This window comes from Coregonus lavaretus (assembly GCF_964263955.1).
Source record: "Coregonus lavaretus genome assembly, chromosome: 5".
NCBI lineage: Eukaryota > Metazoa > Chordata > Actinopteri > Salmoniformes > Salmonidae > Coregonus > Coregonus lavaretus.
This window is the reverse complement of record NC_139992.1, coordinates 77,420,104-77,434,971: the sequence shown is the minus strand read 5'-3', so window position 1 is coordinate 77,434,971 and position 14,868 is coordinate 77,420,104. Positions and strand designations below refer to the sequence as shown.

The following is a 14,868-nucleotide window of genomic DNA, read 5'->3' as shown; positions in this document are numbered from 1 at the left end:
CGTCTCACTTCAGCCCCTCGTGGGCGGAAAGGGGGATTTGGGACTGTGAAGACGGAGGGAGGAAATTAGATGGAGAGAGGAGGTGGGGCAGAGGGGAGAGTTGAGGACAGGGGGAGCGTTGAGGACGGGGGAGAGAGAGGACAGGGGGAGCGGTGAGGACGGGGGAGAGAGAGGACAGGGGGAGCGGTGAGGACGGGGGAGAGAGAGGACAGGGGGAGCGGTGAGGACGGGGGAGAGAGAGGACAGGGGGAGCGGTGAGGACGGGGGAGAGAGAGGACAGGGGGAGCGGTGAGGACGGGGGAGAGAGAGGACAGGGGGAGCGGTGAGGACGGGGGAGAGAGAGGACAGGGGGAGCGGTGAGGACGGGGGAGAGAGAGGACAGGGGGAGCGGTGAGGACGGGGGAGAGAGAGGACAGGGGGAGCGGTGAGGACGGGGGAGAGAGAGGACAGGGGGAGCGGTGAGGACGGGGGAGAGAGAGGACAGGGGGAGCGGTGAGGACGGGGGAGAGAGAGGACAGGGGGAGCGGTGAGGACGGGGGAGAGAGAGGAGGTGGGGGAGAGTTGAGGACAGGAGAGAGGAGGTGGGGGAGTGTTGAGGATGTGGGAATGGTAGAGGGGAGAGGAGGCGTGGTGGCAGAGGAGATTGAGTTTAGGCGTGAAGAGAGGATGGGGAAGAGGGCAAATCTGGTGGCGTCTTGCATTGCTGCTCAGATGTGTGATAGGGGTGAGTCTGCTCAGAGGGGTGAGTCTGCTCAGAGGGGTGAGTCTGCTCAGGGGGGAGAGGGGACGAGGGGTAGTGTTTGTGTGTCACTGGTCTCCCCCATTGTTGCTTGGCGGCAGAAGGAGAAGTATTATAGTGGTAGTGCAGCTCACAGGAAGCTGGCCCTCTCACGCGCTCTCTCACTCCAACACTGCCACTTCCTGTTGCACAGGGCCGAGACGGGGCTGAGACGGGGCCTAGTGAGGTTCAGAAAGAAAGAGAGGGAAGGGGGAGAACGAGTGAAAAAGAAAAAAAGTATTGGGGAGGCGCTTTAGTATCGGTCTGACATAGTTCCCTGTCTTTCTTTTATCCTTCTACTGGCCTTGTCATTCTCTCTCTCTCTCTCTCTCTCTGTCTCTCTCACTCACTCACTCACTAACTAGGCAGGCCCAGAAAGTAATCCAGGAGTGAGACTATGTTAGTGGAAATTGATCGACAGATAACATAATCACTTTACTTAGTTACTGAGAGCTCCTTAAAACCTCTGACGTTCATCCTCTCCTATTTCTCCCCCTCGCTCCTTCAATCCCTCTCTGTTTCTCTCTCTCTGGTTCCTGCTTTGTTTCCGTTTGCTCTAGTACTGTGTCCTCCAATGGGCTTCTCCATTGTGTGTGTGCTTGCGTCCTGTTCATGTGTGCACAACTTTTACGTAACCACGGAAGAGAGAGCAATTAAAAAATGGTGGCCTGGCGTGGAAGGAGCAAAGGAAATAAACGTTTTCTTTCTTATGACTCCACCGACAACGGTCAGATTTTTAAAAAGCAGTTTGATTTGGAACCCGACGAGAGAGTACTCTCCTTTTATTTTACAGACAAATAGTTTGTTTATATAGACATAATGCCATAACTGTCTGACTCAGGGTTCATATGCAACACAATATGGTCGGATAGATTTTTCATTTTCTGTGACCAAAATAATTCAACTTTTACAAGCCATGCAGCTCTGTGCCCCAGTGGGGGGAATATTTGGCCTAAAGCCGGGTATTTTGGGCCCAGGCAGATTTAATGTTGAAAGTGTTTTTCTAACGACCCTGCATTGCATGACTGCAGTTATGAGAGCTGACATCCAAAGATAAATTAAATTGGAACTGAACTAAGCCACTCCAATACATCTTTCTCAGAATTCTGCATTGGAGTTGTAGGCCCAAATGGCACCCTATTCCCATAGGGCTCTGGTCAAAAATAGTGCACTATATAGGATGTCATTTAGGACGTAGACTATATGTGGTTAGATGGGTGAGATTGTAAAGTGCCAGGAACCTCCAGCACCACCCCCCTCTCGCCTTGTGATCCAGCCCAGTGGAGAGCTCCCTTGGCAGGCTGTGAAAACAGGCCTGTGTGCCCTCTGTTCCACAGAGCTCCATGGCAACTGCAACTCATCAGAGGGTAGCTCCCTGGTCCCACACTGCTGCAGTACAACCCCTCCTCACCCTGTCCTGCCCTGAGCTTATGGACTGGACTACCGCCTGGCCCGCCTCCACACACATCACTGGCTTGGGGCCACTGGACAGACGGCAGCATGATCATAATGAACAGCCAGACTCCGTGTCTTTCAGACAGGGTGAACAGAACACACACACACACACACACACTGCATCTAGTCTCCCTCGGTACCTGATTTACTCACATCTATTGCTCACAATTGTTTCCAGCACACAGGCTCAATTCTGATTGACTGAGAGCGTGCTGCTTGCACCAGTAACCATGTTTACTGAATGCTAAGTCCTAACTCTAAACCTGCAGGTGACATGAAGGTGCTAACATGGAATGGTCCATTTCTAGCACACTGTGTTTCCACATGCATAGTGCAATGTGGCGTGGGTGGATGTGTGAGTGTGTGTGTGTGCATGAAAATGTATATATGTGTTTTTGTGTCTGAGCATCTGTGTGTGTGAGTGTATGTGATCGTGTGTGTAAGAGCACAAACTTTGTGTGTGTTGTGATGTTTGCTGTCTGACCCCTGACCCTTCTGTTCCTCCGCAGAACAGAATCAGTACTGTACTGATGAAAATGTAATCCACTTGAGACCAGAATAGATATAATGTTATTACTGTATGCCTGAGAGAGCAGAGCACTGCACGGTTCTCCTCTCCAGCAAGAAGGCCTGAGATAAACACACACTGTAGTCTTCAAGTACAGAGACAAGACCTGGTAAAGACATTATCCACCTCTCTCTCTCCCTCTTTTCCTCTCTTTCTTTCTCTCCGTCGCTCTCTCGCTCTCGCTCTCGCTCTCTCTCTCTCTCGCTCTCTCTCTCAATTTAAGGGCTTTATTGGCATGGGAAACGTATGTTAACATTGCCAAAGCAAGTGAAGTAGATAGTAAACAAAAGTGAAATAAACAATAAATATTAACAGTAAACATTACACTCAGAAGTTCCAAAGGAATAAAGACATTTCAAATGTCATATTATGTCTATATACAGTGTTGTAACAATGTGCAATAGTTAAAGTACAAATGGGAAAATAAATAAACATAAATATGGGTTGTATTTACAATGGTGTTTGTTCTTCACTGGTTGCCCTTTTCTTGTGGCAACAGGTCACAAATCTTGCTGCTGTGATGGCACACTGTGGTTTTTCACCCAGTAGATAAGGGAGTTTATCAAAATTGAGTTTGTTTTGGAATTCTTTGTGGATCTCTGTAATCTGAGGGAAATATGTGTATCTAATATGGTCATACATTTGGCAGGAGGTTAGGAAGTGCAGCTCAGTTTCCACCTCATTTTGTGGGCAGTGTGCACATAGCCTGTATTCTCTTGAGAGCCAGGTCTGCCTACGGCGGCCTTTCTCAATAGCAAGGCTATACTCACTGAGTCTGTACATAATCAAAGCTTTCCTTAAGTTTGGGTCAGTCACAGTGGTCAGGTATTCTGCCACTGTGTACTCTCTGTTTAGGGCCAAATAGCATTTTAGTTTGCTCAGATTTTTTGTTAATTCTTTCCAATGTGTCAAGTAATTCTCTTTTTGTTTTCTCATGATTTGGCTGGGTCTAATTGTGTTGTTGTCCTGGGGCTCTGTGGGGTCTGTTTGTGTTTGTGAACAGAGCCCCAGGACCAGCTTACTCCAAGTTCATCTCTCTGTAGGTGATGGCTTTGTTATGGAAGATTTGGGAATGGCTTCCTTTCAAGTGGTTATAGAATTTAACGGCTCTCTTCTGGATTTTGGTTATTAGCGGGTATCGGCATAATTCTGCTCTGCATGAATTATTTGGTGTTTTTCGTTGTACACTGAGGATCTTTTTGCAGAATTCTGCATGCAGAGTCTCAATTTGGTGTTTGTCCCATTTTGTGAATTCTTGGTTGGTGAGCGGACCCCAGACCTCACAACCATGAAGGGCAATGTGTTCTATAACTGATTCAAGTATTTTTAGCCAGATCCTAATTGGTATGTCAAATTTTATGTTCCTTTTGATGGCATAGAAGGCCCTACTTGCCTTGTCTCTCAGATCGTTCACAGCTTTGTGGAAGTTACCTGTGGCGCTGATGTTTAGGCCGAGGTATGTATAGTTTTTGTGTGCTTTAGGGCAACGGTGTCTAGATGGAATTTGTATTTGTGGTCCTGGCAACTGGACCTTTTTTGGAACACCATTATTTTTGTCTTACTGAGATTTACTGTCAGGGCGCATGTCTCTCTCTCTCTCTCTCTCTCTCTCTCTCTCTCTCAAGCTGCTTTATTGGCAGGAAAAACATTGTGTCAATATTGCCAAAACAACAATGTATACAATATACATTGTAATAAAATAATAAAGAATAATAATATAAAATGGTAGTAAATAATAATAATAATAATAATAATAATAATAATAAAATAAATAACAACAATAAAATGGTAACAGTAAATAGTAGAAATATAATCAATATAAAAGGCTAAACATGGAAAATTAAACTATAACTAACTAATAACTAATTAACTGTCATCCTCACCATTACATCAGTACTACAACTACCATCATCATTACTACTACTACCACCACCACCATCATTAAACTGCTATTATTACCATCACCCTTACTACCGTACCACTACTATTTAGAACAATAATCACAATAATAATAATAATAGTAATAACAATAATAATAGTAATAACAATAATAGTAATAATATTAATAGTAGTAAGTTACTGCTTACTATGCAGATCTCTCTCTCACTCTCTCTCTCACTCTCTCTATCACACGCTCTCTCTATCACAGACTGCACCTTTTAATGCTTTTAGGCCTATTCCTTCAGTTCTCTCATACATACACTGCCGTTCAAAAGTTTGGGGTCACTTAGAAATGTCCTTGTTTTCCATGAAAACATACATTAAATGAGTTTGAATAGGAAATATAGCAAAATGAATAGGAAATGTAGTCATTGACAAGGTTAGAAATAATGATTTTTAATTGAAATAATAATTGTGTCCTTCAAACTTTGCTTTCGTCAAAGAATCCTCCATTTGCAGCAATTACAGCCTTGCAGACCTTTTGCATTCTAGTTGTCAATTTGTTGAGGTAATCTGAAGAGATTTCACCCTATGCTTCCTGAAGCACTTCCCACAAGTTGGATTGGCTTGATGGGCACTTCTTACGGTCAAGCTGCTCCCACAACAGCTCAATAGCGTTGAGATCCGGTGACTGTGCTGGCCACTCCATTATAGACAGAATACCAGCTGACTGCTTCTTCCCTAAATAGTTATTGCATAGTTTAGAGCTGTGCTTTGGGTCATTGTCCTGTTGTAGGAGGAAATTGGTTCCAATCAAGTGCCGTCCACAGGGTATGGCATGGTGTTGCAAAATGGAGTGATAGCCTTCCTTCTTCAAGATCCCTTTTACCCTGTACAAATCTCCCACTTTACCACCACCAAAGCACCCCCAGACCATCACATTGCCTCCACCATGCTTGACAGATGGCATCAAGCACTCCTCCAGCATCTTTTCATTTGGTCTGCGTCTCACAAATGTTCTTCTTTGTGATCCGAACACCTCAAATTTCGATTAGTCTGTCCATAACACTTTTTTCCAATCTTCCTCTGGCCAGTGTCTGTTCTTTTGCCCATCTTAATCTTTTCTTTTTATTGGCCAGTCTGAGATATGGCTTTTTCTTTGCAACTCTGCCTAGAAGGTCATCCTGGAGTCGCCTCTTCACTGTTGACGTTGAGACTGGTGTTTTGCGGGTACTATTTAAGGAAGCTGCCAGTTGAGGACCTGTGAGGCGTCTGTTTCTCAAACTAGACAGTCTAATGTATTTGTCCTCTTGCTCAGTTGTGCACCGGGGCCTCCCACTCCTCTTTCTATTCTGGTTAGAGACAGTTTGCGCTGTTCTGTGAAGGGAGTAGTACACAGCGTTGTACAAGATCTTCAGTTTCTTGACAATTTCTCGCATGGAATAGCCTTCATTTCTCAGAACAAGAATAGACTGACGAGTTTCAGAAGAAAGTTATTTGTTTCTGGCCATTTTGAGCCTGTAAGCGAACCCACAATTGCTGATGCTCCAGATACTCAACTAGTCTCAAAAAGGCTAGTTTTCAGCTGTGCTAACATAATTGCAAAAGGGTTTTCTAATGATCAATTAGCCTTTTAAAATGATAAACTTGGATTAGCAAACACAACATGCCATTGGTACACAGGACTGATGGTTGCTGATAATGGGCCTCTGTACGCCTATGTAGATATTCCATTAATAAGCAGCCGTTTCCAGCTTCAATAGCCATTTACAACATTAACAATGTCTACACTGTATTTCTGATCAATTTTATGTTATTTTAATGGACAAAAAAATTGCTTTTCTTTTGAAAACAAGGACATTTCTAAGTGACCCCAAACTTTTGAAAGGTAGTGTATATCAGTATTCTGTCAGCCAGGCCACGTGGTTCGGTGAGGTTCACCACAGCCAGCAGGTCTGTCAGTGTCAGAGAGAGGCTGGTGGAGTAAAAAAGCTAGCTGTGACAGGTCTTGGGTAATCATCATGTCTCTTTCTCGCTCTCTCTCGCTCTCTCTTTCCCTTTTTCTCTTTCTCTCTCTCTCTTCCCTTCTCTCTCTCTCTCTTTCCCTCATCTTGGAGAGGGTACAGATATTTCTAATTGTTTCTAATCTTGGTAAAGACACCATGGCTTTAGTTTTTGTAGTTTTCATCAATTTAAATCTGATCAAAAAACCTATTTATGCTCATGTTCATTCAATATTAGGGATATCAACACACTATCCCCATGTGTTTCAATGCAAACCAGGCTTAATAGGAGCATACTGGGGCTTATTGGAACAACAGTCATTTATGGTGAAGAACACAGAATAGCAAAGTCTACTCATAAAATATTTGGAAACCAATTGTTTTGAGTACAAATATATACACAATCGACTACAATATTATGCAAAGTTAGTATTGATCATATTGAACAACATTGCTTTATTGCCATTTACGTTCTGTACCGAGGCAGTGCTTTTTATGCTACTGTACCCTTTAAGCCCACCTGAGATAAATGTACAATTTACTAAAATGTAATCTGTATAACAATGCAAGTTTCATTTAACAGTAGAATTAGACAAAATGCATTTAAAAATGTAAGTTGTGAATGCCTGAAATCTATTATCATGTTGTAGTTCATCCAATTATGTTGCGACTGTGTGACTGTGACATGCAGGCAGGACTGTTAGCATAAAAAACCAGTTTCAATTGGCAAGAAAAACATGAATGCCCATGAAATATGCTATCATGTGCATATCAGTAAATTAATCTCTTAAAGTAACCCAGAAAGTATGATCACTTATCTGAGACGGTACAAAAAATATGGGAAAAATGTGTTTTTCTGAGGGTCGCCTCAATACAAGTCCAGCAGACACACAACTCACAGCATGAAACTACCAGGACCAGCAGACACACTGCTCACAGCATGAAACTACCAGGACCAGCAGACACACTGCTCACAGCATGAAACTACCAGGACCAGCAGACACACCACTCACAGCATGAAACTACCAGGACCAGCAGACACACCGCTCACAGCATGAAACTACCAGGACCAGCAGACACACCGCTCACAGCATGAAACTACCAGGACCAGCAGACACACAGCTCACAGCATGAAACTACCAGGACCAGCAGACACACAGCTCACAGCATGAAACTACCAGGACCAGCAGACACACCGCTCACAGCATGAAACTACCAGGACCAGCAGACACACCGCTCACAGCATGAAACTACCAGGACCAGCAGACACACTGCTCACAGCATGAAACTACCAGGACCAGCAGACACACTGCTCACAGCATGAAACTACCAGGACCAGTAGACACACCGCTCACAGCATGAAACTACCCAGAACTACTAGGACCAGCAGACACACTGCTCACAGCATGAAACTACCCAGAACTACTAGGACCAGCAGACACACTGCTCACAGCATGAAACTACCCAGAACTACTAGGACCAGCAGACACACCGCTCACAGCATGAAACTACCAGGACCAGCACACACATGTCGCTCACAGCATGAAACTACCAGGACCAGCAGACACACTGCTCACAGCATGAAACTACCAGGACCAGCAGACACACTGCTCACAGCATGAAACTACCAGGACCAGTAGACACACCGCTCACAGCATGAAACTACCCAGAACTACTAGGACCAGCAGACACACTGCTCACAGCATGAAACTACCCAGAACTACTAGGACCAGCAGACACACTGCTCACAGCATGAAACTACCCAGAACTACTAGGACCAGCAGACACACCGCTCACAGCATGAAACTACCAGGACCAGCACACACATGTCGCTCACAGCATGAAACTACCAGGACCAGCAGACACACTGCTCACAGCATGAAACTTCCCATAACTACCAGGACCAGCAGACACACTGCTCACAGCATGAAACTACCAGGACCAGCAGACACACTGCTCACAGCATGAAACTACCAGGACCAGCAGACACACCGCTCACAGCATGAAGCCAAACCACAAATCATAAATGGCGAAACGCAAAACATACAATAGTCCCATCCCCACCCTAACCCCTGATTTGGAGGACCTCAAACATTTCTACTGTACATTTGTGTATATACGTAACTATTCCAACACTCATCAATTCCACCCTTCAGACAGCCACATATCAACCCATCTTTCCCAGTAAAGCATCATTCTACCATGTTCTCTTGCCAATCATCCCTCCAGTCTCACTAGGGACTTGAACCTCCCCATCTGCAACATTTCTGCCCAAATTGCCCCCAAAATTAACATTTTACCCAAGAGCACAATATTTCCTATTGACTGACTTCAAATCCCCAACAATACAGTTTGCAGGTCCAACTGCACCCTGATATTATGGCATAACAACCATTCCTGGACCTGACTCCAAAAACAAGCCCCCGATGGACAGTACCAAAAGAGATGCTCTATTGATTCTGTTTCCGCATGACAAAGTCTAGGTACGCTTACCCTAACGCTTGAGGTGGGGCGTTGCTATTCAGATACAAAAGGGCTTGGTAGGTGGACTTAAAACTTCAACTTGGCTGGAGCCATGGCTGGACCACAAGGCCCACACCCAACCACTCCACCACCCAAACCCATTCCCACTACAACACCCAACCACTCCACCACCCAAACCCATTCCCACTACAACACCCACACCCACACCCAACCACTCCAACACCCACACCCACTACAACACCAGATGACCACGACAGTAGTCACTGTAGCTGTTGAGTTTGTAGGCCACAGCTAGGGTAGCGTGTTCTTTTTATAAAGAGGGAAAAAGAGGGGGAGGCTGAAGTTTCACACGATCCCCCAAAACCCGGCTACCGCACGCCCACGTTGCTTTATCTCAGTTTGAGAAGAGGGGGAGGGATGTAGAGGAGAGGGGGGAGGGATGGAGAGGGAGAGGGATGGGGGGGGGGATGGAGAGAGGGAGGGGGATGGGGGGAGGTAGGGGGAGGGATGGATGGAGAGAGGGGGGGGGGGAGATTGGCTCTTATAGTTGAGAACTACAGTGAAGTAGCATCCTCTCTGTTCCCAGCATCCTCTCTGTTCCCAGCATCCTCTGTTACCAGCATCCTCTCTGTTACCAGCATCCTCTCTGTTACTAGGCCGCTCCTTCAAGTGCAGCCTCAGCAGCAGTGCATGTCATGGAAAAATGGCCGCTAATTATTAGACCATTTGCTTCAATGTCTTTTATTTTGATTAATGTCACTAGTAATTACATCTTGAGAAGCTTCCATCAACACCCTCTTAAGCTTAGTTCCTAATTAGGGTGTGTGTGTGGCGTTTCTAGCGAGTGTGTAGTGTCTATGTATGAGTGTGCACGCTTGCAGAAACTACTTTTTATCCCTTGAGCTAATGTGCTGAAGCAGCATCTCATTACTGTTCTGTCCCTGAGGAATATGTGGCCTGCTAGAGTGGAGCTGAACGACACACTGTCACTGTAATTAATACTGGGGCAGCTGGGCCTCAGAGCGGGGCTGGGCCTCAGAGCGGGGCTGGGCCTCAGAGCGGGGCTGGGCCTCAGAGCGGGGCTGGGCCTCAGAGCGGGGCTGGGCCTCAGAGCGGGGCTGGAAGCTGGAGGGCAGAGTTGAATTAAGGGCCTCAGCTTGGAGATCAAGGGTGCTGTCGTGAGAGTTTGGAAGTTCCCAATGAAGCCAGAGATGGAGCTGTGTGAGAAGCTCCATAGGAAGCACTAAGGGGCGAGGTAGCGTCGTGGAGCTGCACGAGGGGGACTAGGGCATTCCTAAACTGTTAGCTACTGGATAGTGTCTAGGTGGGCTGGTCTCTGCAGGGCTATTAGGGGGGCCGGAGAGGGTCGTGGGTAGTCAAATAGGATCTCTTCAAGATCCTTAACCTCATGGGTGGGCGCCGATACGATCTCTGGGAGGCGTTCTTATGACACTGAAATATGACTGGATTGTACAACGTCCCTCTAACGTTTCTCTTGACCATCAATCACTGATGCTATCCCACACTATACACCCCCCCCCCCCTAACGGATGTGTCCCAAACGGTACCCTATTCCCTTTAGAGGACTCTGGTCAAAAGTAGTGCACTATAAAGGGAAATAGGGTGCCATTTGGGATGCCTCCTCCTTTTACTCCTCCACTACATGGCTCTCTATAGGAGGTAGACAGAAAAACACAGAAGTCATATTAAAGCAGACATCGTCATAATAACAATTTCTCTCTTGTTGTTTTTTTCTCCCTGCAGAGATTACGAAGATTATCGACCAAATACAGGACAGAGAAGATCTACCCCACCATCGTTGGGGAAAAGGAAGAGAATGTGAAAAAGAACCGCTATAAAGACATCCTGCCGTGTATGTAATCGTGTGTGTGTGTGGCCTCTCTAATGGCTTTTAGAGCCAGGGGGATAGATGGATATTACTGGAGAGAATCCCATTAATGCTACAGGCCTGAGGGCAGAGAGAGCAGGGCTCTGAGTGGACTGGAAAAATCAACTCTGGCCACAGCCCCTCACAACACACACACACACACACACACACACACACACATCCTCTTGGCCTTTCTACCCGACAACATAGCATCCACACACACACACACACACACACACACACACACACATCTTCTCTGCCCCACCCCCCTCTTCTCTACTAGAACAACATGGCATCATGGAGGCCATCTTACAGGATACTAACATCTGTCATCTGAAGCCCCTCTGCCTCTTAATTCAGAACATCATACCTCCAATGATGGGATGGATGGAGGCTACAGATGGAACAGTTAAATATAGAGGGTTTATACGGTATTATTGTTATACAATGCTGGAAACATTTTACATGATTTATTTGTTCTGTTTACCAGCCACATCCTTTCAATCTTTATTCCCTCTAATCTGTCGCTCTTTCTCTCTCACTCACTTTCTCTCTCACTCACTTTCTCTCTCACTCACTTCTCTCTCTCTCTCTCTCTCTCTCTCTCTCTCTCTCTCTCTCTCTCTCTCTCTCTCTCTCCTTCTCTCTCTCTCCTTCTCTCTCTTTCTTTCTCATTCTCTCTCTTTCTTTCTCTCTCTCCTATCACTCTCTGTTCTCTCTCTCTCTCTCTCTCTAACACGTATCCTCTTCTCTCCCACAGTTGACCACACGAGGGTAAAGCTGACTTTAAAAACAACCAATCAGGATGCAGATTACATCAATGCCAGCTTCATCAAGGTACAGTTGGCTTTCTACACACCTCAGACCCGTGACTGCATGGTGTGTGTGACCTCACCCATCTGCCATCCCACGGCTTACACAGCCTTTTTCCGCTCAGTTGTGTGTGTGTGTGTGTGTGTGTGTGTGTGTGTGTGTGTGTGTGTGTGTGTGTGTGTGGGAGGGACGGAAGCGGATGTGCGGAGATAAGCTTACAGGTCCACAAACATGGCAGCAGCACGTCTTCAGTTTCACCCTGATTGTCTGTCCAGTCAGCGGTCAACACTTTAAATAGACCAGAAGGAATGATGAGGGATAGAGAATGTTAGCACGTAGCTATTGGACACCTAGTCCACAACATGTTGTTTTGTTTAGTAGCTAGAGGCGACAGAGGGTCTTCCAGGTGATAGTCATGTGGAGTGTAGCAAAGCAACCTGCACACTGTGTGGAAGCTAATGACTCTCAGCTGGGTCACACAAGGTGATCAATTACACCCTACCAACAGGCTGGCCTGACTAAACGTGTCTGAGTGTGTTTTCCTTCTTCCTCCTCTCCCTCCTCCACTTCCTCCCTCCTCCTCTCCCTCCGTCCCTCCTCCTCCTCCATCCTCCTCTTCCCCCCTCCTCCTCCACCTCCTCTTCCTCACTCCTCCTCTTCCTCCCTCCTCCTCCTCTCCCTCTCCTCCTCTGCTTGTCCTCTCACTAAACTAACTGTGTGTTAGTTCATCCATCCCTCTAATATGAGTTGTGTTGTGTTACCAGGGAATGGATGGTCCAGAGGCTTACATCGCTACCCAGGGTCCTCTACCCAACACTGTCATGGACTTCTGGAGAATGATCTGGGAGTACAATGTAGCCGTGAGTCACACACACACTGTTTCTGACACGGCTCTTTGAGACTGTAATTCCTAGGAAGGACTGTTTGTTTTGGGTGTTAATGTGTTTATAATAGCATATCCTGTGTGTTAGGTTTATTAGCATGGGATGGTACAGAATACACTTATTGGAATGTAAATGTTTTCTAGCGTGATGTAAATTGAAAACCTTTCCGTTTCCGATGTTGCAGGTCATCGTAATGGCATGTCGAGAATTCGAGATGGGAAGGGTAAGTGGTTTGATCCTTAAGACATCATCCGTATGGTATTATGCTATAGTAATATGAAAGAAACCACTTTCACTATTGATTTCACACGAAGAGCCCTTCAGTGTGTAGAGTAAGATATTTATGTTGATAATGCTGAAGTGTTTTCATATTTCCCTCTTTCATATGTTTGATAGAGATAGAGAGAGTTTCATATGTTATTTTGTGGAGAATGTGGTTCAGGTTTTGAAACTGACAGAAAGCCTCTGAAATGCTAACGTGTATTTTTCCTATTTTCCTTTTAGAAAAAGTGTGAGCGGTACTTTCCCCTGTTTGGCGATGAGCCCATGTCTTTTGGCCCATTCAGAATCTCCTGTGTAAGACACACACACACACACACACACACACACACACACACACCTCCATTCTATTTACTGAGCTAAAGCTACCTCATCCTCCAGCTATGCAGAGCCTCATATTAAAGGAAAGAGCTATTTTAAAGTGCCCTCTTTAGCTACAGAGCTCTACAGTGATGGACCTGTTCTCCAGAGACCGTGGAGCTCCATGCTCTGGGGTTAGTGTGCTGTCCAGTATGGAAGGGCTAAGTGGGAACTACAGTGGCTGTGTTATTACATATGGAGTATGCAGTATTCATGTGAAGGGAGTGCATACATTTGATACACACACACACACACACACACACACACACACACACACACACACACACACACACACACACACAGAGCCCAGTAAGCAGTACTCAGTGTAACAGGCAAACAGAGGGCCAGACAGGACTGTATATAAAGAGGCAGACCGTGGCCTTTGACCAACTGAAGGCACTCAGTGTTCTCTGTGTCCCAAGCCAATACACACAGTCAGAAGTAGCTGCTGTAGAAAGGCTCATTGTAACAAGTAGAGTAGGGACTTAGTCTGTTGTTATTCAACAATAAAACATTTCAACTGATCACATGTTTTCTGAAGCGTTGCTTTTTGAAACTGATGAGGCCTATAATATTGTACACCGTACAGTTAGGCTCATTCCTCTATTTCTGCTGGCAGGAATCAGAACAGCCTAGAACCGACTATTTCATCAGGACCCTGACAGTGGAGCATGAAAATGTGAGTAGTTCTCTTCTCTTCCCCACAGACAGATAGACAATAGGCTTTCAGTTTCATCATGCACAAGACATCAATCTGCTCTTTCTGGAAACCATATCCTCTTTCTCCCCCTTTCTCTCTCTCTCCCTTCCTCTTTCTATCACTTCTCACTTCTGTCTCTCTTTCTCTCTCTCTCTCTCCTCTCTCCCTCTCCACCATCCCTCCCTGTCTCTCCCTCCCTCTCTCTCTCGCTCCCTCCTCCCTCTCCCTTCCCTCCTCCCCCTCCCTCCCTACAGGAGACAAGGAGGATAACCCAGTTCCATTACATCAACTGGCCAGACCATGACGTCCCCTCATCCTTTGACTCCATCTTGGATATGATTGGTCTGATGAGAGAGTACCAGGAGCATGATGACGTACCCATCTGTATACACTGCAGGTACACACACACACACACACACACACACACACACACACACATCCCAGGCCCAGCTGCGGAGGTCTGTGGGGTCGCTCTCCAAACGACCAGCTCAGCTCTTTGATTTCTGCTCCTCCATTAATGAACGTCAACGAGTCCCTTCAGGCCCCTCATTATCAGCATCATAAGGCTGATTGGAGCCACATGTCTGTCCCTCTGTTCCTCTCTACTGGCCCTGGGGATTCACTGCTCACTACCGTGGGAGAATGGAGGGGAGCCGGAGACGGGGATGTTGGGGGCCGGGGGGGGGGGCTTAAGGATGTTTTTTTCATAGGCTGTTAAGTGTGTGAACATATAACGTAGCTTAGAATATACACACTGTGAATGTTAGCTCCTGGT

General features: G+C 46.1%; 1 protein-coding gene across 1 annotated transcript in view; it reads left to right on the top strand.

The window, feature by feature from the left end:
* The window catches only part of LOC311129353 (tyrosine-protein phosphatase non-receptor type 12-like), a gene marked incomplete at its 3' end in the record, with an annotated part of 44,852 nt that overhangs the window by 28,100 nt on the left and 1,884 nt on the right, over positions 1-14,868 (top strand). Inside the window, exons 2-8 of the mRNA XM_084161619.1 lie at positions 10,934-11,042; positions 11,818-11,894; positions 12,635-12,730; positions 12,939-12,977; positions 13,259-13,330; positions 14,013-14,072; positions 14,348-14,490. Coding sequence (XP_084017745.1) covers positions 10,934-11,042; positions 11,818-11,894; positions 12,635-12,730; positions 12,939-12,977; positions 13,259-13,330; positions 14,013-14,072; positions 14,348-14,490 — 596 coding nt within the window. The remainder of the gene's footprint in view (positions 1-10,933; positions 11,043-11,817; positions 11,895-12,634; positions 12,731-12,938; positions 12,978-13,258; positions 13,331-14,012; positions 14,073-14,347; positions 14,491-14,868) is intronic.